Source organism: Lepidochelys kempii, chromosome 11, assembly GCF_965140265.1.
Source record: "Lepidochelys kempii isolate rLepKem1 chromosome 11, rLepKem1.hap2, whole genome shotgun sequence".
Classification (NCBI taxonomy): Eukaryota; Metazoa; Chordata; order Testudines; family Cheloniidae; genus Lepidochelys; species Lepidochelys kempii.
In genome coordinates this window covers 13,375,082-13,397,275 of record NC_133266.1, presented here as the reverse complement: position 1 = coordinate 13,397,275, position 22,194 = coordinate 13,375,082, and the positions used below count along the sequence as shown (strand labels likewise).

The following is a 22,194-nucleotide window of genomic DNA, read 5'->3' as shown; positions in this document are numbered from 1 at the left end:
TCCAGGTTTTCTCCCCCCCCCCCCCCCATACACCCACAGACTCACTCTCCTGCTGGTAATAGCTCATCCAAAGTGACCACTCTCCCTACAATGTGCATGGTAATCAAGGTGGGTCATTTCCAGCACAAATCCAGGCTTTCTCACCCCCCCCCACCCCCGGAAACACACTCACACTCTCTCTCTCCCCCTCCCTCCCGCTGGCAATAGCTCATCCAAACTGACCACTCTCCAAGTTTAAATCCAAGTTTAACCAGAACTATTACCAGCAGGAGAGTGGGGTGGGAGGAGGTATTGTTTCGTGGTCTCAGTGTGTATATGTCTTCTGCAGTTTCCACGGTATGCATCTGATGAAGTGAGCTGTAGCTCACGAAAGCTCATGCTCAAATAAATTGGTTAGTCTCTAAGGTGCCACAAGTACTCCTTTTCTTTTTGCAGAAGTAAGAGTGACCTTTGCACTGGGAGGGGTGGCTATGGGGTGGACAAGGCAAATTTTAGGGTGGCTACTGCCCCTGCAAGCCCCCCTACGTGTATTCTAAGAGAGTGTGTGTCAGAAGGTCCTGTTTCAATTAACTAGGCTATTCTGTCTCTTCCTGTCCTTAAAAAGATACCATCAATGTGAACTCTAGTCACTTTTGAAAAGCCAGTTACAAGTCCTTTCAGTATTCCGCCTGCCCCCGAGCCCCCCTGCCAATTTTTGTGCCACTGGAATTAAAAACAAAATTTAATTTTTTTTTTCAAATATTTTTCTCTCTCCTGTTCTGGTGTGAGATACCACCCTGATCAAGGGGAACTGACTGACTGTGCAGGGGAAATAGTGAAAATGATTCTACATAGTGTTGGAGAAGTTGAGCAAACTGGGGGGAAAGACAACGATTCCCCCCTTCCTCCCCCAATCTTTTGTTCTTGTAACTATGGGGGTGGGGGAGTTCAGACAGAAATATGATTTTTTTGAAGTCAGTGGGATCCCTGCAACTCCTGTGCTGTGTGCTGTTAAGCAGTTCCTGTGTATCACGCCTGAGGTGGCTGCATTTCAGTGCTGGGTGAAATGTTTCTTGCATATATACAAGGGGTAGATGGAGCCTTTTCTCCTGCCCTGAGTAAGGGGTAGTTTGTAAGCACATTGCCCCATGAGGAGTCTTGGGAAGAAATTATGATCTGGAGGATAAGCGAGGTTACTGCAGCCTTTTACAGGGCAGAGCATACTTCCCTCTTGTCAGCTCAGCTCTGCTTGTCAAAGCTTTGTGGGGATTAGAGCCCACAGTACCTGTCTCCACCATTCTGCACCTAGTTGCTGACAAGCAGGACGTTGTATTGGCTTCCACATGCTTGACTTGGGAATGGGACAGGTTGCATACAAGCGTGGAGTAAACCTTATAACTCCCACAGTCCCACGCATAGCCATGTTAGTGGCAGAGAGAGTCTGGCTCAAACTCTGTAAAGCACTTGGGAGGAAAATGCTATGTTAATGTCCAGTAATATGTTGTTATTTATTACAAACTTTTTCTGTACAGAATTTACACCTGCTAATGTTGGGCCATAACTCTTGACTGGAAAGAGGGTATCATCTATATGTCCACTCTTCCTTTCCTATGCACATCAGACTGAGTCGATCTCAGACTTTCTGATGCTCATTTCTTGTGTCCTGTAATTTTTGAATGTCATGCCAGAAGGCTGTGCATATTTGTGTTTTCTTGATTAAAACGTTTCATTTGTCCCTACCACAATCCTGCCACATACATATCTTTTACTTGGAACACATCTTTTAAAAAAAAGAAAAGAAAAAGCAATTGCTAGATGGAGCCAGTTGTGCAAAAACACTGTACTAGGAAGTAAATGAGTTCTGGTTTCATGGCACACTCTATATCCAATATAAAGGATGGAGTAATCCTCTAATGTGCTCTGAATGATGCCATGATACTTACGTTGCTATGCACAGCGGAAATTTTCTGTGATGGGTTCCCCTCATAATGCATTGACCAGATCCACCTAATGCCCCAAACCTGCATGTATTTATGCTCATGCTTAACGTTACACATATGAGTAGTCCTGTTAGCATTACAAAAGCGCGCAGACACACCAGTAGCATTGTGGCCCAGTTACACTGAATGATTTATGAACACACAGTAAGAGACAGTCCTTGCACTGAAGAAGTTACAGCCATAGGTCCTCTTATTCATGTGAGTAGATCATTTGCTGCAGTATTTGTGAAGCACTCTGATTTAACTGGTGTCACTGTAATACAAATAACAGGCTTATATATATTTCCCTCTTCTCTGCCCTCTTCCAAATAAAACACTTTTATGACATTTTTTATGCTTCCTGCAACTCCACAAGATCAGAAATCCACTCAGAAGTTACTACTGGCTAAGATGAATAACTCCCCATATATATTTATTCAGCACTCCTCCAAAGGTGGGCTCTGGAGCATCACCCAGTGGGGACCATGCTGCCATGGGGGAAAGGGTAACCCAGGGAGCTGTGTAGAAGCCCCATGTTCCTGCAGATTTCTCAAGATCCTCACAAATCTATGGGTTTAGGGAATCAAACACCCTCCCAGTTCCATGCCTCTACTCACCCCACTATGACTAATGGAACAATTGGAAGGAAGTTGTGAGGAAACTAATGTAGTGTATGTATTAATTATTTAATCTTTTATTTATATAGCACCAACAATGTGTTAGGCGCTTTAGAGACTGGTGTGACAAGGTCCCTTCCCCAAACTGCCTGAAACCTAAGGGCACGATCTTCCCTGTCCTGAAGTCAATGGGAGCAAAATTAGCCTTAACTAGGCAACATGCAAACAAGGGGAAAGAAATGGGAGGTAATGAAGAGCAGTTTTATTGAATGATGTTTAGCCCATCAGTCTAGTGCCATGATTTTTTTAAATGTTCTTATTTAATTGTTGGAGTTTTGTTGTATGATTTGTTAACAGTGCTCAGCAGGGAGGAGTATGTTGCCCGTAATGGTGCATAGACCTATAGACTAACATCCCTTCTACCAAGATTATAACAGTTTTCTTTATTTGTGCTTTAGTGAGGCAGCGAGTTCTTAACAAAAAGACCCATGAGCTTGACTGGGCAGCGAAAGGAAAATTAAAGCTGGTTGTCATGCATCCTGAAACAGGTGCAACCAAAAAAGACTTGTCTGGGGAAGTGCCGGGTCCTAAAGAGGTAAATAAATATGAAACAGAATCCTAACCTGCAGTGTTCAGAGTTTTGAAGTAATAGCAAGAATGTCACATGCTGTTTTTAGTTGGCTTACTGTGCTTTTTGTTTTAGGAGTCCGAGACACCAAGCAAACCCCAAGAACCAGGTAAGGTTTTCAAAACAAAACTGAAATATTTAATGTTTATAAAAACTAGAATATTATTTGTGAGAAATGAAGCTTTTTCGTCTGTGTTGAGGAATGATGTATGGAAGATAAAAACTACTTTTAAGGGAGAGAAAACGCTTTCCACAATGACTGCTAATCCTTGGCTCAATGTAGAACACATTGAAGTCAATGAAAAAATCCAGAAAAGCTGAACTGCATCCTCTGGAGATTTATTCAGCAGAAATTCTAATATGTGATTTTTCTGCCTGGATTTGGGTTGTGCAGCCTGGCTGAATATAGTTATTCAGAAACCCTAAGTTAACTGCCTATGTGTACACAACAGCTGGAAAGTGATCCAGCTAGTGTGCTAAAACCAGAAGTGTGGCCACTCATGGTAGGAGAGGCTAGCCATCCTGAGTATGATCCCATCCAAACCCATAACTATGTACCTGAGGCAGCTATGCCACCATGGATACACTGTTTTTAGTGCGCTGGCTCAGTCACAGTTAGTGCGGGTAAGTCTCCTCAAGCTGGAATTTACGTTTTCCAGTTCCAGCACAGACAAATCCTAAGAAGGGAGTAGTGTTTTGGACATGATCAGTGAGTTCTATTATCTCTTGCTGTAGGCTCTTCTCAGGCTCCGATGTCATGTCCCAGTCCAGCAAAATACTTAAGTACATGGTTAACTTTGAGCACTGAGAGTAATATCATTGACTTCAAAGGGATTATTCATGTGCTTAAAGTTTATCATATGCTTAATTGCTTTGCTGGATCAGCACCTATAATGCTTTACTCCTCCTCTCTAATTCCTGCAGAAAGTTTTTAATTTGTTACTCTTGTGAAAGCTATTTTTCTCCTCCAGTTTTTATCGTTAGTCTAGCTCTGAACTACAGCAGCCATAGCATATTCCCTTAACTGGTTGATTGCAGCTGAGAAACCAGGTGGGTGTGGTAATATCTTTTATTGGACCAACTTCTGTTGGTGAGAGAGACAAGCTTTCGAGCCACACTAAGCGATTCTTCTTCCTGAAGCTCAGTGCGGCTTGAAAGCTTGTCTCTCTCACCAACAGAAGTTGGTCCAATAAAAGATATTGTCTCACCCACCTTGTGTCCCTAATATCCTGGGACCAACATGCCTACAACTACACTAGTAAGGGGATTGCTGCTGAACATTTCAGGTGCCCTCAGGGCCCAGCTGTGCTACTCAGTGTGATCAACAGTCAATCCTCATCTGTGAAACATCAGTGAAACATCGGCAGCACAACAGTTGCCCTGAAGAAACAGTATTAAGAGTGTTAATGCAGTTCAAAAGTTAATTTATTTTTATTGAGGCTTGATGAAAGATAATGTAAGCAGTGGCACTTTAAAGGGACACTGTCAACATTGTTTAGCTTTAAAATTAACATGCAACTCTCATGCTAAACCCTGGTATCTGTGCTCCATGGTCTATTTTTAAAACTGATTTTTGCTTTGTCAGTTCCACCCATCAACACCTGAATTCACTGTGAGTCACAGAGGAAACAAATCTATACATAAAGGATCCTTGTCTATTGAAAGTTTTCAATGAGCAATTCTATCAGTGGATGATGTTAGCTTTGTTCTTGATATGAGCTAGTATTTCAGTAATCAATGGCCATGTGCCTAGGCTCAGCGTGAAGTCATACATATGAAACTCCCTTTAGCCCTTTGTGAGCTGTTGGTGGCTCCTACATGTCGCTACAGCAACATTTCAGGGCCAGATTGTGGGGTGAAATCTCTCTTAAAGACTTGTATAATCATGAGAAATATTTGTTTAAACCTTTTGGCTTTTAGGATTCTTTCAACCCTATGCATATCTGCATTTTTCTTGGCCTAATTAGAAAGTAATTACACACCAACTTTTCTTTAATCCACATTGAGGTCTTTAAAAATAACCCTCCCATTTGATAAAACAAAGCTCCTTAACTAATCTCCAGTAATTGAATGAAAATTAAAGAGCCCCTTGTGCTACAGGACTAGAGAACTCATCTGGTATGCAGTTTTTGTTGCAAGATTTTTAACTAAGAGATGGGTAAGACTCTCCCTTCCTATTAGTTAGCCTCCTGCATACCCCTACATGATAAGTGCTTACTTGAGTAATCCTTACTTGCACATGTGAGAAAGGGGTCAAAGTTTCAGGCCATAAACGCAGTTTGGCAGCTTTTGTCATTTTACCTTCTCCCTTCCGTGTTACTATTATATATTTGTATTGTGGTAGTGCCCAGGGGTCCAGTCAGGATCAGGAGCCCTTAGTAATGCTTCTCACAACAAAAAGATTCTGTCCCACAGATCTCTTGTTCAATAGCATCCATTTCGCAAGAGCCAGAGTTTACTTTAAAGTGCTATAACAGATGGCAAAGGTTCTTAGCCATGTTTCTCACAAAGTGGATGGATACAATCTAACAGACTGTTGGTGCATTAGTTTGTTTTTAATATGATGCATCATAATTTTTGAGGTTTGTGTTATTTTTGAGTGACATAATACTTGGTTTGAAATAAAAAGATATATCACAAAGTGTAATGCTAAGGTAACTGCAGTCAAAGGACACAACAATCAAAGGAGATTAATTCGGAGCTCTAAAAATTGTGACAGTATTCCTTCAACTGCAATAAGCACCAAGCAATCACATTTACTTAACCTTATGGGATTTTTTCTTTTTTTTTCAATTAATGAATGCCATGTAGCTTTTCAAGTCGGCTCTGATGATGGGAATTCTGTGTCTGTAGAGCAGGAAAAGAGGACAGGTATGTATGCAGTTTGTTAAATAGGACAATCACAAATTCTACTCTTGCATTAATTGATGGTTTTCATCGAAATTTAAACTATAACAGCTTCATGGAAAATTTAATGGCTGTTTGTTTAATGCAAAGTAGACTTAATTACACGAGTCTAAAAAATACAGACTGTGTCTTTTGTAAGGTGCCACTGACCTTGAGGAGCCTGCCCACTCTTTCTTTGTGGGGTCTCTCTGACTGTACCCCACAGGTGTCAAGCATTGAGCCTTCACTTCTCCTAAGGTGGAATTGACCAGTTTACCCACTCGGACCAGGGCCTGGGTTACAGCCCCCTGGTATCAACCATGACTAATGCAGCTATCCCATCTGGGATTGGACCCTGCAAGGCTTTGATTTTGGGAGCCTGTGATATCATACATTTGCAGAGAGACAGAAACCACTTCTTCAGAACAATGCGTGATTTATTTTTGCCCAGAGGTACACAGCACTTTAAAAAGTGGATTTAAAAGCAACAAGGAGATCTTCATGCATATTCCCTTATATTAGAATCATAGAATATCAGGGTTGGAAGGGACCTCAGGAGGTCATCTAGTCCAACCCCCTGCTCAAAGCAGGACCAATTCCCAATTTTTGCCCCAGATCCCTAAATGGCTGTTTCCACAGCTGAGGCAGGTCTGGTTTATTCCCCATCTCTGAGTTGAGAGAACCAGCCTACGCTGCTTGCAGCCTGTCTCAGGGCTTTACTACACTACAAAATTAAGTCCACTTAAGTTAAGTTGACATACAGCCACCGCAGTAAATAAAGCAATGGTTCACATCCACAGTTGCTCTTTCTGTCAGTGGTGCACATCCTCAGAGGAGTGCTTCCACCGACTGAAGTGGGACATTGTGGTTACGCTGACAGCTGGAACCTGGCAGTCCAGCAGCTGCTTTTCCTGTCCCACCACTGACAGTCACTCCAGAAGCTGTCAGCCAGGCATGGGCTCACAGTTGGGCCCCTGGCTCTGACAGCTTGAGTTGTCTGTCAGGGGCTGGGTGATCCCTGCATCCAGCTGACAGCTCAGGTTGTCAGCACTCAGGGGCCGGAGGTCAGCTGTATACCAGTGCCCAGCTGACAGCTCAGGTTGTCCGCGGGGGGGGAGCTCCAGCTGTCAGCCATCAGCCGCACTTGGGGCTGACAGCCAACAGATGACGTAAGTAATGCAGTGTTTTAGCAGACACTGCGTCGCCCTAACTACATCAACGTAAGCACTATGCCTCTTGTGAAGGTGGAATTATTATGTCGGTGTAGCGGGGGACTTACTTCAGTAGACGCAGCATTCTAATGTAGACACTGACGTAATTAGGTCAACGTAAGCCACCCTGCATTTACCAAAGTCTGTAGTGTATCACAGGCCTCAGTCAGCCTTTTCACTGACACATCTCGGCTAACCTCTCTGACTACCGCATATCACTTTCTGCAAGAGGCTTTGAGGGGATTGGTCTCCTTTGTTTCCAGTTTTAGCCTGTAGGGAATCAGGAGAGCTCACCTACCAATTGATGGCCCAGCCATTGTTATCTTAATTCCTTTGAAGATCCTTAAATGAGGCTGACTTCTATGTATCATTGTTTTACCTTTCTTGGGAAGTTCCTTAACAAAGTGCATCAAAGGAGACTGTAAAGGAACGCTATGCATTCAGTCATGCAGCAATATAAAATTGAAAAGGGAAACCAAGTCATACAAAATATTGCTAAAAAATAATCCAGAGAGACAAGGTGGGTGAGGTAATATCTTTTATTGGACCAACTTCTGTTGGTGAGAGAGACAAGCTTTCAAGCCACTCAGAGGTCTTCAGGTCTGGGAAAGGAACTCTCAGCATCACAGCTTGTCTCTCTTACCTTTAGAATTTGATCCAATAAAAGATATTATCTCACCCACCTTGGCTTTCTAATATCCTGGGATCAATATGGCTAGAACTAAGACTGCATGCAAGAAATAATCCAGACATTTTCCCAGTTTGCCACGTAAGTATTCACAGCACAGAACCGCTAGCCTCACTGGCAATCTCAGAAGAGGCCAAGTATTGAATGAGCCTGAATACTGACTTCCTCTCTCACTGTTGGCTGTGTCTACACAAATTTCCCATTGTTTCCACTGACAGTGGTGGACATACACATTGTTATCCTACACTGATCTGAATGAGTTTAGACGTCATGGTGGTTTAAAACACCAGTACCCTGTTTATGCTAGAGGTCCCATCATTGCTGGCACTGGTGGAGCTGCACTGGTGGTGATGACAGTAGGAAATGTAAGAGGAAAATGTCTTGTATAATCAAAGTGTTACAGGTGGTCCTCTTTGTCATGGATGAGCCAAACTGGGCATTGTGGAGAAGTTTGTACAGCCATTCCTCTGCTGTCCTGGTTTTGTGGCGGAGACATTGTCTCCAGGACTGTGGATCCACAACCTTTCACTAGCATACATTCAGTTTATTTGACTTTTTAGAAGAATTTTGTGAAACAAATTTAAGGAAAGTCATTTTAGAAATAGCTCTCTATTTCCCTTTCTTCTGTCATTATTTTTGTGCTGATAAGCTTGATATTAATGCTAAGAAAGATAAAAAGATCATTTTTCCTTTTTAATTTTGTTCAGTCAATCAGATTTCTGATCTTTGATTTCATCCTCTTAGGGAATTTGGGAAAAGAGATGACATCCTCTGAGCAATCCACTGTAGTAATCATCACTGCCCCAGGGGAGGAAATTGATGATGACCTTGTGAGCATGTACTTAGAAAATAAAATGCGGTCAGGTGGGGGACCCATCAAATCCTGCATCAGAAATAATCAACAAATAATCATCACCTTTGAAAATGCTGAAGGTATGATATAGACCTACTTCTCAAAAATATGCCCTCTTTGGTAATGGGTCTTTGAAATTCCATGTTGTAGTAGGAAGAGAGCCTGAGACATAAGCCCTTGTATCTGAGGCCTGAACTAAAGTAATGGCCAGAACTTGCTAATATAAAGCAAAATTTAAGTTGTGAGCAAGAGGCAGGCCCTGCTTACAGAATCTGGCAAGAATAGGGCTGATATTGCAGAAACACACATTCCTAAGTAGTGCTAGGCATAAGAATATATACACAAACACATTCCAGAAAGGTGGTACCAGAACACCTCAATACCAGCACATTCCCCAAAGATAACAGAAACACACTGACCTATCCTAAAAATAAAGTCAGGACGACAGCATGATGGATAGAAATGTTTTGATCAAACCATTAGGTACAAGGTAATGTGTGGTGGTTAGCCACATCAGAAGGTGGCACCTAACTACGTCAGAGGGGTGGTACGTAATTTGTTGGTATCTGTGTACAAAGATGTATCTCAGAGGGAGTGTCTTTGCCCAGCCGAGGGAGCAGTGGAAAGTCCCACCACTGACTGAGCTGTGTCCATTATCACGGGCATATATGTCTTAGTATCCTCATAGAGTCTGCTAGGTGCTATTACCATGCTTCATCAACAATAAACTTGGCTGGGTGCCTTCGCAACTTAACAGATTTTGTGGTCATTGGGTGATTCGCTCAGGATCTGCTGTCGCCAGCTATCTGCGCTGAGCTGGGACAGCACACAGGGAGAACACGCATGCAGCCGAACATCTGATGACACGTTATTCCTGGATGACTGGTCTGAACAGAATAACTGTACCTGTACCCTTTGTACACTGAAGATGTGGGTGTCATGTCAGCTATGAATACACTAGTACTGGGATAAGTCTAGGGAGAAATCACTGGATCCATGTAGATCTCACGCATGGAAACCACTATGTAAGGTGAATGGCAGGGCAGCCTGTTCATGGGCTAAAATAGCAAGTGGGGAACTACCCTACATACTGGCTGCAGTTAGGAGGTAAATTCTCTCATTGGCCTTTTGCCCCACACAAGTCCCATTTTTTTTTTTTTTTAGGTTTTGGAAGTTGGGAAAGGAAGGCAGTAAGTTTCATGCCATTGTGAAAATCAGAGAAACACTACTGCTGTTTGTCAAAATTCTTCATATTATACTCAGTCTGCCATGGCACCATGTGCAGGGAAAACTTTTCCAGTTGGCTGAGGAGTTGCTGGAAATTCTGGATACAAGGTACAGGGCAGCAGCTAAGATAGGGATAAGGAAGATGAAAGGAGTTATAGTCATAAATAAGATTCAGATGGCTTTTCTTTAGGTTAGGTTAGCTTTGTACTGATGTGGTAGTTAGTTATTCACCTGATAATATGGAATCTCAACGGAATTAAAAAGGGGGTAAAGTCAAAAGAGTTCTGGAACCAAGTTACCATCCTAGGCAAGTAAACTACATCCTCATCTTCAATTAGCAAATAAATTACCTCCTTGACTGTTTCTCCTCTTCTGCAATTAGGCACCCATTCAGAAAGGTCTTTATTTACCTTCCTGAACTGGGGGCCTTGAACCTGAAAACCAAAAACATCTATACCATGCAGCTTCCAAGAGAAACTAGAATCTCCTAACTCCTTGTTTGACTCTCCTGTTTAAGGCAAGTTGCTGCATAGGGCAGAAAGACTGATTAAGATGAAGTACATAAATCTCCGTGGCTGGCATCTGTGTGCCTCCTTGAAATTGTTTTTTCTGCAGAATCGCTGAGCTGGGTGCAGAAGCCAAGGTCTGTTGAAACTCACAGGTCTTTAGTGGAAAACAGACTCCTAGCATATCTCAGGTTTCTCACCTACAACTTTAAAATTTAAGACCTGCTTTTCCCTTACTATAATGACAGTATTCAGGAGAGCTTTTCAGATTTTTTTCCCCCTAGAATCTTAGTCAAACTGAGACATGTGGTGCATCATTCGTCTGTCTTCCTTTTGGACCACACTCTAGCTGCTTGTTGTCTGACTGTGGCCCTCCCAGGCTGAGCTGGCTCACACCCTCACTTCTTGTGAGGCTCCACACAGCCTCAAGCAGGCTCACCGACAGCAATTCTGGGCCCCCCTAGAAAGGTATGGCTGAGGTTTACGACATAATCAAATGAAGTACGACTGCCTTCTTACTTTTTTCAAGTAGGGCTTCTTTGTCTTGTTTTTCTCTCAGTTTCTGAGCTTGGAACTTACGTTTGTACTCCATAATGAACAGTAAGGACCGATTCGAAATACGACACTCCACGTTTCATTTGAGATGTCACACGCTTACTCAGGCTGCTGTTGCTGATGCTCTGCCAGACCAGCAGGATGTAGCAGCCCTCTGGCAAACTGTTACTGTCACAATGAGGGACGGCACTCTGTACAGAGCAGCAGCAGGAAACCGGATTTCTTTCCTTTTCTTTTTTTGTTTTTGTTTTGTTTAATCTTAATTTTTATTAAAAGAAGTACGTATCTATCCCATCTGTCCAGGCCCTTTTAAATTGCCGGACACCTGGGCAGTTGACCCCTCTGCCCCCCGTCAGCAGGCTTGGCCTCAAGTACTGCCCACCCTTCACTCCACACGATTTACCATTAGATGGTAATTAGGGGAGCAACAGGGAGATAAATTATAATACTTAAACCAAGAGACAAGAAGAGAACTGACCAAGTGGAGAAAAGAGTGCTATAAGAGGTCCTGTGGCTGGCAGGTCAGGAATGTGTGTGTTTGTATAGTAAGGCTTCAGTGAGTGAAGCCTTATGTGGCATAGTCCTACAGCCATCAAGAACAGTTTTATTAGATGATAATTGCTTGACCACATAGTTCAGCGGCAGGTTAATGGGGCACCATCTAACCAATTTCAAAAAATGAGTTTAAAGTAGCCTCAGGTTTTACACCTGTCCCCGAATTTCCCCTTACCTTTTCCATGGTTTTACAGTCACATTTCCATATGCTCTAAAATGCTTTTCTCTGCTTGTTGCTGTGTGAGGGATCCAAACAAACAGGAGAAATTGGCTGCTATGCAGGGGAAATGGCAAAACTGACTATACACAAAGTGCTGTCAAATAAACAGACTAGAAAAATATGTTTTCTCTAGTCTTACTAATAGTCATTTTAGGTGTTGTAAAAATAATGGTGAAGAACATTTCAGACACAAGTGTGATATTTAAGTGTGGCACTGTCAACTTCAAGTCCAGATCTAGCAAAGCACTTCAGCTAGTTTTTTCAAAGGAGCCTAGGGAAATTAGGGACACATTTCCTATTAAAAATCCAAAGGGATTTGGGCACCTAACTCCCTTTGAAAATCCCAGCCTGAATAACCCGATGAACTTTAATGATGCCTGTGGTAACTTTGCTACATAGGGTCCTAAATACATATATTTATTTCAGGAATAAATTAATCCGCTTCATTAGCCCTCACTGAATGTTGTCATTTCAGATCTAATCTAGAGAACAATATTTGGAACTTTAGGATTAATTGGCACTAATAACATTTAGTACTAGGGTTAACTGCATTTTTTAAAAGGAGACTGGGATACTCTGGATGTCACTTTAAGGGGCTGTAGAATAACTTTTGATTTGATCATAAATTTTGACCACATGACTTATTCTCTTGTTACAGAAAAGATTAAAACAAGAATCCACTTGAGAGAAGCTTTTAAAATAAAACAGAACTTAATATATTGATCCATTCTGAGTAAGTACAGGTATATAACAGAGATCTCCATTTATTTGTGTTTCTGTGGAACTAGATGCACAAGAAGTCTTGGGAAAAAAGGATCACTCAGTAAAGAAAATTGCACTCCATGTGAAACCATGGCAAGCGGAGAATATCCAAGAACTCCCACAAATGGCTTCATCCCTAGTTGTCCTTGAAAATATACAAGAGACTATAAAACAATACATGTTAACTATACTGGTGGAGAACATCAGTGGCTTATCAGAAGATGACAATGACTTCAGTATGGAAATGATACCTGAAATTAATGCGGCTGTAGTTACATTTATCAAAGATATTGGTAAGATAGAATGTGTGTGTACAATATGTTGTCTTCACTTGATGCTTTAAAGGGGGCTATTCAGCTAACACTTTAGCTGAGCTGAAAAACAGAGGAACGTATTCTGTCACAGGCTTCAGATAAAATCCAGTCTCACTTACATCATTGTAAACCAGGAGTAACTCCACTAAAGTAAATGGAGTTACACCAGAGTAAAGATCAGTTTGGTAATTGAAGAGGGAACTACAGTCATTTAATTACCATCCTGTGTACAGGAGTGCTGGGCAGCTGGCAGTGTGTAAAAAGAACTATTGCAAATTATATAAAATAGTATTTTGTGCCTGGCGAATTATAATTATGGGCCATATGAAGCCATCATTTTATCAGCAGAACTGTTAATGGAATGATGCATGTTTATTAAGTCAGAAGACATTATCAAATAATCATTAAGGGCCAAAACCTTGTTCCATTAAAGTCACTGCGATAGTTTTGCCATTGACCGCAATGGGAAAATTATTTGATCCTACATAATGAATGGTCATTAAAAGGTGATTTTTTTTCAAACCTATACAAATCTATTCTCTGTGTGTCAACATACGCATATATAACAGTCATAGTGTACTCTCTTGAGTGATACTTTAGTCTGTTTTATATAATATGTTCTTATTTACATCCGTGTCTCTGATCAGTATGTAGGATAGGGAACATTATGATTACAACCATTCCAGAAGACATGCATTCCCTTGTATTATGTAGCAGTGAGAAGTGTACGTGAATTTGTCCTGAACAAGAATTTTAGTTGATCTGATTAACAAATCAGATCTGATGGTATGGAGAACAATAGCCACTATGCATAAGACCAAATTCAGGTATGGTATAAGCAGGCAAAACTGTTGTTGCAGTAAAGGGAGTAGCACCTGCTTATCAGTAGGGTTGAATTGGGCTGACAGTTTTACACTAATTACAGCATCCATAGTCCCTGGTATACATGAGTTCTTTTAGGACAACATAATTCCAGTATTACCATTATACAGCATTTCAACGTGTTTTTGACTTAAAAAAGAGAAGTACCCTGTATAAGAAAACAACAATTATTTTTTTTAGAAGATAGAACTTGAGCAATTTAAAATGGTACATAGCTATCTTATTTTTAAATTAGGTTGAATAAGACAGTAGGGTTATTTATGATACTAAAGGATTCCAACTGCCAGACATACTAACTGCAAAAAGATTAGTCCGATATAAGTAACCCACTGTGTAAAATACAGATCTCTGGGGGAGTATGTTCTATGGGAATTAGCATCCAGTTGGAAGTCAGGAATGTCTAAATTCTCTAATCCTGACTCTGCTACTGATTCCCTCTGTAGCCTTGGGGAAATCATTTTACATTTGTAAAACTGCTATTTACAGGACCAGGCACAAAATCTACTCATCCACCCTCTACCATGATGACTGATGATAGTGAAAAAATTAATGATATTTTGCTTCCCTGTTCAAAAAAAATCAAAAAAAATCACTCAGGCAAGTGGGAAATTAGAATTTTGCAAAGCTGGTTAATAAGGATTAATTATGTATAACTGAACATCTTGATCCCTACACCTATTGCTTATTTTCTTCTGTCTTTCTAACATCATAATAGTAAAAATCTGTCAAATGTTTTTCTTTTCTGTTTATAGATCTAAGGGAATTTGTTGAAAAGTTCAACCAAAACCATAGGGCAAAGCAACAAAATATTACAGCACGGCATCTTGAGGTGACAAAAAGCATTAAGGCTGAAAATTTACCACCTAACATATCTAATGACTATATAACTGTCTACTTTGAAAGTAAAAGAAATGGAAGTGCACAAGTGTCAAATGTTGAACAGTTACCTGAAGAGAATTCAGCTATCATTACTTTTCATGATCAGAAAGGTAACATATAAATATGAATCATTTATTTAATCTTGCAGTTAAAAGATCAACATGAAAATGAATGTGCTCTTTTAAGAAATGGCTAACTTACCCTTAGAAAAAAGTTAACTGGTTTGATGGTTTGGCAGGTTTTTACTCTGTTAGGTTAGAAACCTAGATTTGGGACTGGATATAATATGACTAATATGAGGCACTTAGTTTCCAGTGGACATATATTACATTGTGTTAGGATCTCTGCAATGTCTTTTGAGTCTGCACAAGGATTCTGTCCTTTCTGTTTCTTAAATTAGGGACTCCAAAGCCAACAACAATGCCACATAAGTTAAAGGTGCATTTTCATCAGGCATTCTTAGGAGCCTGGATAGACTTTTCTGTCTTTCTACCTAGATTTTTAGTCTGTGTTCCTCACCATGGTATCCAAGTTCCTTTCAGAGGCTCAATTCTTGTGGGCCCTTGAGCTGAGCTCAGTACATCTGAGGGGTGGCTGGGTGGGCAGAGATGGTGTTATTACCACATTTCTTCCCTCGGCACTCCTGGGGCTCGAGGGGGGTGAGTTCAGCTCCCATCTTCATTACAGCAGCCCTGAGCCTTATGCTCCCTTAGTCCTGAGGTTACGCAAATTTACATCAGCTGGAATGGCTCCCTGTGGATTGGTTCAAGCTGTGTGCAGAATGCAGAGTATTGTGCAGAAGCCTGTATACTATTTCTGCACCAGCTGAGAACTTCTCCTCAGGTGACTCCAAGAATGCAATGAAGAATCTGGCCCCAAATTTTTATAAATTAGGCACTAGTGCTGAGCACTCACATCTTTTATGTAGTTGCCTAAATATGGATTTAGGTGCCTAACGTTAGACACCTAAGATTATAGATTGTGTTGTAGATGACTGGCACTGTATGAAAGTAGTTAAGGACTTTTTAATCTCTTTGGCTAGATGCCACAGTAGTATTTGAATTAATTCTGATGCAATATTAATTTTGGCTATAATTATGCCAGATCCTTTAAAATAATATATATTTGCCCAGTTACATTTTAACCAGTCTCCTAAAATGGGAAGTGTAGCTCTGTTTTGTAGCAATAAACAAACAGCTATGGGAGAAGTCTCTCATGCAAGAAGTTCCAGTAGCTTCAATATAGGACCAGATCCTCAGCTGGAGTAAATCAAAATAGCACCATTTGTTTACCCCAGCTGAGGATCTGGCCTTAATTGTATAGGTAGGTTTGGCTTTCTCACTCCCCAGCCAGGAGCATGGGAGCTGTCCCCTTAAAGGAACTGTTAAGCAGCGGGGTGGCCTCCTCCTCCTTAAAGTGTTGGCCGGGGGCGGGGGTCTCTGCTCTGCTGGACCAGGACAACCACACCCTCCAATGCACTTGTGTCTGCAGAGTTCGGGTGTCACCAGCCCTGTGGGAGCGCATGCAGCTCTGCTGTCATGGAGCCGCTCCCAAGAGCTGCACGTGGCTCCCTGCGGTGCAACAGAGCTGTGACACCCGATCCCTGCAGGCTCACCGACCCATTGATTTTTATTTTTCATCAGTTTCAGTGTATCAGCGGACATAGATGTTTACCTACAGTTATCGATTATAGTTGAATCCTGCCAAGTCTATGTATAAGTCAGGCAAGCGGCATCTGGTGCTAAGAGGTTAAAAGTATAGAACGCCAATGTCTGTGTTAAACTTCCTTGTGGAACGTTATAATTCTGTAGGTCCATCTAAAATCCCATTACCATAAATCAATTTTTTTTCCTCAGCAATCTGACTAGAATATATTTGGTCTGACTCTGCAATTATGCAATAGTTACACCTGTTTAATCAGACTCTTGTTCATTGTTCACACAATGGATATGCTATACATAAAAAAGGAGAGGGAGCTTTACAATGTAACTTTTTTTTTTTTCTGGATGGAGTGTCCCAGATTTATTTATAACATGGCAAGAGTAAGTATTACCGTTGTGTAGTCCTGTCTAGTATGATGGCTTGTTATGCTGTGGACATGTACAGGATATACAAGCCTTTGGGTACTTAGAAAAATGTCACTTGTCAGTAACTTGGGAATATTCTTATTCAGTTTAAAAAAAACTTATTCAACCTAAAAAGCACTCCTGTCAGAATCAAAAGGAAATGCAATGACTCATGAATTGCAACTTTTTAAAAAAAAACTGAAGCTAATTAGCTTAGAAGTGTTACAGTTAATTGATTTGACTTGGGTAATTTTTGTTTTATTTTATATTTAGATATAAACACTGTCTTGGCAAAGCAGCATTCACTCAACAAAGTACCAATTTCTGTGTATCCGTACTACAGCTCATTGGGTACAGCTCTATATGGAAAGGAAAGGCCTCAAATAGAGATGCCAGAACCAATTACAATGTCTCTGGATCCTTACATCTGGCAGTTTTTACAGACAGATAATAGGCTAATCCAGGAAATAAATCATGAAATGGCAGATTGCAAATGTGAACTAATGTGGCCTCAACCCAACCGTGCAAATCCAGAAATAACACTGTGTCCCTCAAATGCCTTATCTAAACAGAGATCAATGATCAGGTTGATCAAGACATGGAATGAAGATGTTGCTAAAAAGTTCTCACATAGCATGTCAAAGTACAAGGCCATTAAATGTGAAGTAAATTCAGTGGTGTGGGAAGCCATAAGAAACAGCTTGGTAAAAGATGGTGTTTTGATCGTACCTGACATTTCCAAGAACATGGTTGTCTTAGTTGGTAACACAGAGATTATAAAGGGTGCAGAGCAAGAACTGAAGGAGCTAATAGAAAATGCCAGGAAAAAAATTGAAAGAGAAGAGCAGAGCATAGAACAAACTCTGTCAGTTGGCCCAGGAAAGTATGCAATTTTACGCCTTGCTGGGCTAGAGGAGAATGTTTACAAGGAGTACCCGTCTCTGAAGATATGTTGTGATGCATCATCAAAGAGTATTCGTCTGTGTGGAGTGGCTGCAGAAGTATTTAAAGTCAAAAGTGAAATACTAGAAAAAGTGCACAGCATGGCACAGAAATCAATCAATGTCCATCCTTACGTTTTCCAGTTCCTACAACACGTAGATAATGAAACTCTGTCACAGCACTTATTTATGTCAAATCAAATTATTGCGTTTTATGAGCTTAGCACTGATAACATAATGCTGATAGCAGGTTCTCCTGAAGTTCTTCTAGATGCAGAAGAAGAAATTAAGAAGGTTTTGATTTACAAATGCATTGATCTGGAGGACAACTCAGTCCTCAAAAAGAGAGAATGGAGGGAGCTCATCAGTCATTTGTACAAGGCACATAACTGTTCCAAAGGAACTGTAATAATTGTTGAGTTGGAGAATCAAGTAGTCATTGCTGGTTATTTCAGAGCAGTAGCAGAAGCATATCAGCAACTTTCTGATTTTGTAGATAAACACACTCAGGTACAAAAAGTCATAATAGCCAAGTCTGTGGCAGTTGTAATGTTTGTGGAGAAGGAAAAGTCCAGTATTTGGCTTGAATTAAAAAAGAAAGGTGTGAAAATTGAATTTGGCACACAGAATAAACGTAAAGGTATTTCCCTGAGTGGACCGAGAGTGGAAGTGTTCCAGGCAGTCACCAAACTTGAACAAATTCTGTCTTCTCTACATTCAGAAAATGTGGTAATTGATAAACCAGGGGCCAAGGTGTTTTTTAAAGAACAAGAACACTTGTATGTGACTGGTGTGAAACAACAATTTAACTGTCTGATCAGGCTGCGAGAAGATGAAGAAGAACAAAGAGAAGATGGTGAAGTTAGTAATGTGTATAAGAAACAAGGCGAGCCCCACTGTGAAAAGATCCTGCAAGAGGGAGTTGCAGTAGCAGTTTATAAAGGGGACTTGTGCAGTCATCCAGCTGACGTTGTGATGAATGCATCAAATGAGGACTTAAAGCATATTGGTGGCCTTGCTGAGGCCCTTTCAAAAGCTGCAGGGCCAGAACTACAAACAGAATGTGACCGTATTGTGCGGAAACGAGGCCCTTTGCAGCCCGGCTGTGCTGTTATTACAGATGCTGGGAACCTCCCATGTAAACAGGTGATTCATGCTGTTGGGCCCAGGTGGAGGGATCATGAGGCAGAAAAGTGTGTGCGCCTGTTAAAAAGAGCAGTAAAGGAAAGCCTACGCCTGGCTGAAACGTACAATCATCATTCCATAGCCATCCCGGCTATCAGCTCTGGGATATTTGGATTCCCATTAAAACTGTGTGCACGGTCAATTGCAACATCTATCAAGGAAACCTTGGAAGATTCTCCGGGGGAAAGCTGCTTGAAAGAGATTCATCTTGTGGACTCTTCAGAGAAAACAGTTCAGGCTTTCACTGATGCCTTCAAAGATGTGTTTAGAGATAAATCACCCCGACACATTTCGTCACCTCCATCTGAAGCAGCCTTCAAGCCCAGAAAAAGTAGAAATGCTCGAAGTAGAAAGGGTCTCCAGATGGTAACAACTGATGAAGGATTACGCATCATACTGGAGATAGGAGGCATTGAAGATGCTACAGTAGGTATTTTAAGTTATCAGATGATATCCAACCTTATGTAAAGTTGGTTTTCAGTTATAAAATATATGAAAAGATACTTAGATTTTCAGTTATAATTAACAATTAAACAAAGACAATATGTTAATATAAGTCATAATTGATTAACACAATTGTATATGTTAGGTTTAGTTTTTCATGCTGTCTATACACATATAGAGATGAGAACATATTTTAGACTGACTGTATTTTGTTATTTGAACTGTATTCATTGTCACATTAAGCTGTTGCAACCACGTGTTTCTCTTCCATCATTTCTTTATGGTTTTGTCTGTGTTTATAGTTCACACTGTGATATGAGCTGAAACCAGCTGTGAAACGAGGACTGCTAGTACTTTCAAGCTGACCTTTGCACTCTTGTGCTCTCACCAGCTGTGTGAGAATAGCTACTTAGTCTATAAGGGGAGTGGGTAGCAACTGCCTATAGTCTCGATGAGGGGAAATGACGGAACTTCAAATGTTTAAACAAGTAAAAATTAAATTGTTGATCCTGAACACCCTTAAATGCCATTGAAACTTGGCCCTGGTGACATATGAGCCTGTAACAGTGAGCTATCTTCTATTTGTAAACGTACATGGCCCCATTGCTGCAGTATCTCCGTGTCTTAGTGGTGCTTTGGATCATGTCTCTCAAAGATTCATTACCTGGGAAGGATTAATTATCTCTGGTACCTGTAGTGAATGGGTCTTGCATATTCCATGCAATTTTAACTGCCTACCAATTTTCAGATTCCACCAGCATTGAATTATTTTAACCATTAATTGGACCAACAGCCAAAAATCCCAATTAAGTAACTCACTTATTTCCTTCTCTGTTTTCTAACTATCTCTTCTTTTTCCTTCAAGTCTTTGTCTTTTCCCTCTGGATTTCAAGTTGATGCATTTCTCTTCCATCTCCACCACTTTATTTCTGTCCAGTCTTTATCTCCTTGTTCTTTTTATATCTGTCACTCTCACTCTCTTTGATTCAGCAATCTCTCCCTTTGTCTGAGGCAGAGAGCATCTTCTGAATCCTTATTTTTGCCCCTTTTAGTGCCACTCAGAGGATCCACATGATAACCAGCTGGCCATCCTGAGAGTGCTGGCTGTAGCTGCCACAGCCTGTAAACATAACGTCCTCCTTTGGTCAGAGAGGTTTATTAGAGCATGATGTACTGCACTCCTCTACAGGACTGACTGTGCTGTTTGCACATCATTCATAACCCATGTTGACCTATGGAGTAAGAGAATTAACCCTTTCCCTCTCCTCTCTCTCTCCTTCAGTTTATTCCTTCTCTTTTTTTCCCTCTTTCTCTTCTGTAACTTCTCCTTCACTTCCCTTTCCACATAACTGCACCCATGTGGTTGCTCCTTCTCATACCAGTTTACCCTGTGGTGCCAACAGGAGCAGCAAGGCATCTGAAATTCAGTAGTAGCATCATGTCAGTTTTACTCTGCTGATGGGGATGCAATATGGGCAGGACCATTAAGAGTATGTGATCCCCCTGCTGGAGAATCATATATGCGGGTTTTTCAAATGGACCTGGAGTAGAGTAAGAACACAGGATTCTGACATATCCATGTAAAATATAAACTGCTGCATAAGGGACAAATTTCATTCTGTTATACACAAGCTACCCCACAAAAGTCGGTGGGATGATGTACGTATAACCGAGCATAATTTGGCTCATTTTGTTCAAAAGATTTGCTTTATTCCAGCTTTCTACTTTTTAAATTTGCTTTATTTCTTAAATCTGCAGGTGCTGTTATAATCACTTAGCCTTAAATGTTTCAAGTTTGATCTTATAACAGATATTTGATTTTGTTTAAGACGGACGTCATCGTAAACAGCGTTGCCCGAGATCTACAGCTTGATAAAGGTCCACTTTCTAAAGCCTTGCTGAGCAAGGCAGGTCCGATGCTCCAAGAACAATTATGTGAAGAAGGGCTAGCAAAAGTAGCTAGTGAAGGGTCTGTGTTCAAAACAGAGGGATGTAATCTGGGCTGCCGTTTCGTGCTTCATGCCATTGTTCCTGGATGGAAAAATGGGCAAGAATCTGTACAGAAGGTAGAAGGCTATTTTCCTAATTCTCATTTGATTGAATGGGTTCTCAGTTGGCAGTAATGTAGATTTAATGTGAATTCTCCACTGAAATCAGCGAAGCATTTCCTAGGGGTCAGCTCTGTTAATTTTGATGTAACTAAGGTCATTTTGAATTAATCCATGGTTAATTATGACATTTTAATATAAAATACACTATTAAAAATATTAAACTGCATGTACTAATGCAAACTTTGTTGTGATTCACAGCTCCTAAGAGACATCATCACAGAATGTCTTCAGACTGCTGAGCAACTGTCTTTAAAGTCAATCACATTCCCAGCAATTGGAACAGGGAATTTAGGGTTTCCTAAGCCTGTTGTTGCTAAATTAATGTTTGACCAGGTGTTCAAATTCAGTCATAAAAAAAATATTCAGTCTCTTCAGGACGTTCACTTTCTGTTGTATCCAGATGATACAGATAATATTCAGGTAACTTGTATCCTATTACTGTGCTTTCTGTTACACATGGGTTAAGGAAATGATGTCAGGCCCAGACCTAGATCAGGAAACTACTGACAAAAACAGTGTAAAGTCTCATCCTTCTCTCCCTCCTGCCTCTACCCCGGGAATGGTCAGTCCTTCTTGCACTGTTGGTCTGGTAGCAATGGTGGACGTACTAGTGTAAGCCAGCCACGGGCATTTTTACCGCTAAGAGCTCAATAATAGAGTGGCGGAAACACTGGTTGCCGGTCTACTTTGTGCTTCCACCGTTGCT

General features: G+C 40.9%; 1 protein-coding gene across 3 annotated transcripts in view; it reads left to right on the top strand.

Annotated features, from left to right (window-relative positions):
* Nucleotides 1-22,194, top strand: part of PARP14 (poly(ADP-ribose) polymerase family member 14) — a 44,694-nt gene that overhangs the window by 1,403 nt on the left and 21,097 nt on the right. For all 3 annotated transcript variants that reach the window (XM_073305196.1, XM_073305197.1, XM_073305198.1), the window contains exons 2-10: nucleotides 3,034-3,170; nucleotides 3,279-3,312; nucleotides 6,015-6,074; nucleotides 8,733-8,921; nucleotides 12,693-12,959; nucleotides 14,615-14,851; nucleotides 17,081-19,359; nucleotides 21,207-21,443; nucleotides 21,687-21,908. In XM_073305196.1, the coding sequence (XP_073161297.1) occupies nucleotides 3,034-3,170; nucleotides 3,279-3,312; nucleotides 6,015-6,074; nucleotides 8,733-8,921; nucleotides 12,693-12,959; nucleotides 14,615-14,851; nucleotides 17,081-19,359; nucleotides 21,207-21,443; nucleotides 21,687-21,908 (3,662 nt within the window). The remainder of the gene's footprint in view (nucleotides 1-3,033; nucleotides 3,171-3,278; nucleotides 3,313-6,014; nucleotides 6,075-8,732; nucleotides 8,922-12,692; nucleotides 12,960-14,614; nucleotides 14,852-17,080; nucleotides 19,360-21,206; nucleotides 21,444-21,686; nucleotides 21,909-22,194) is intronic.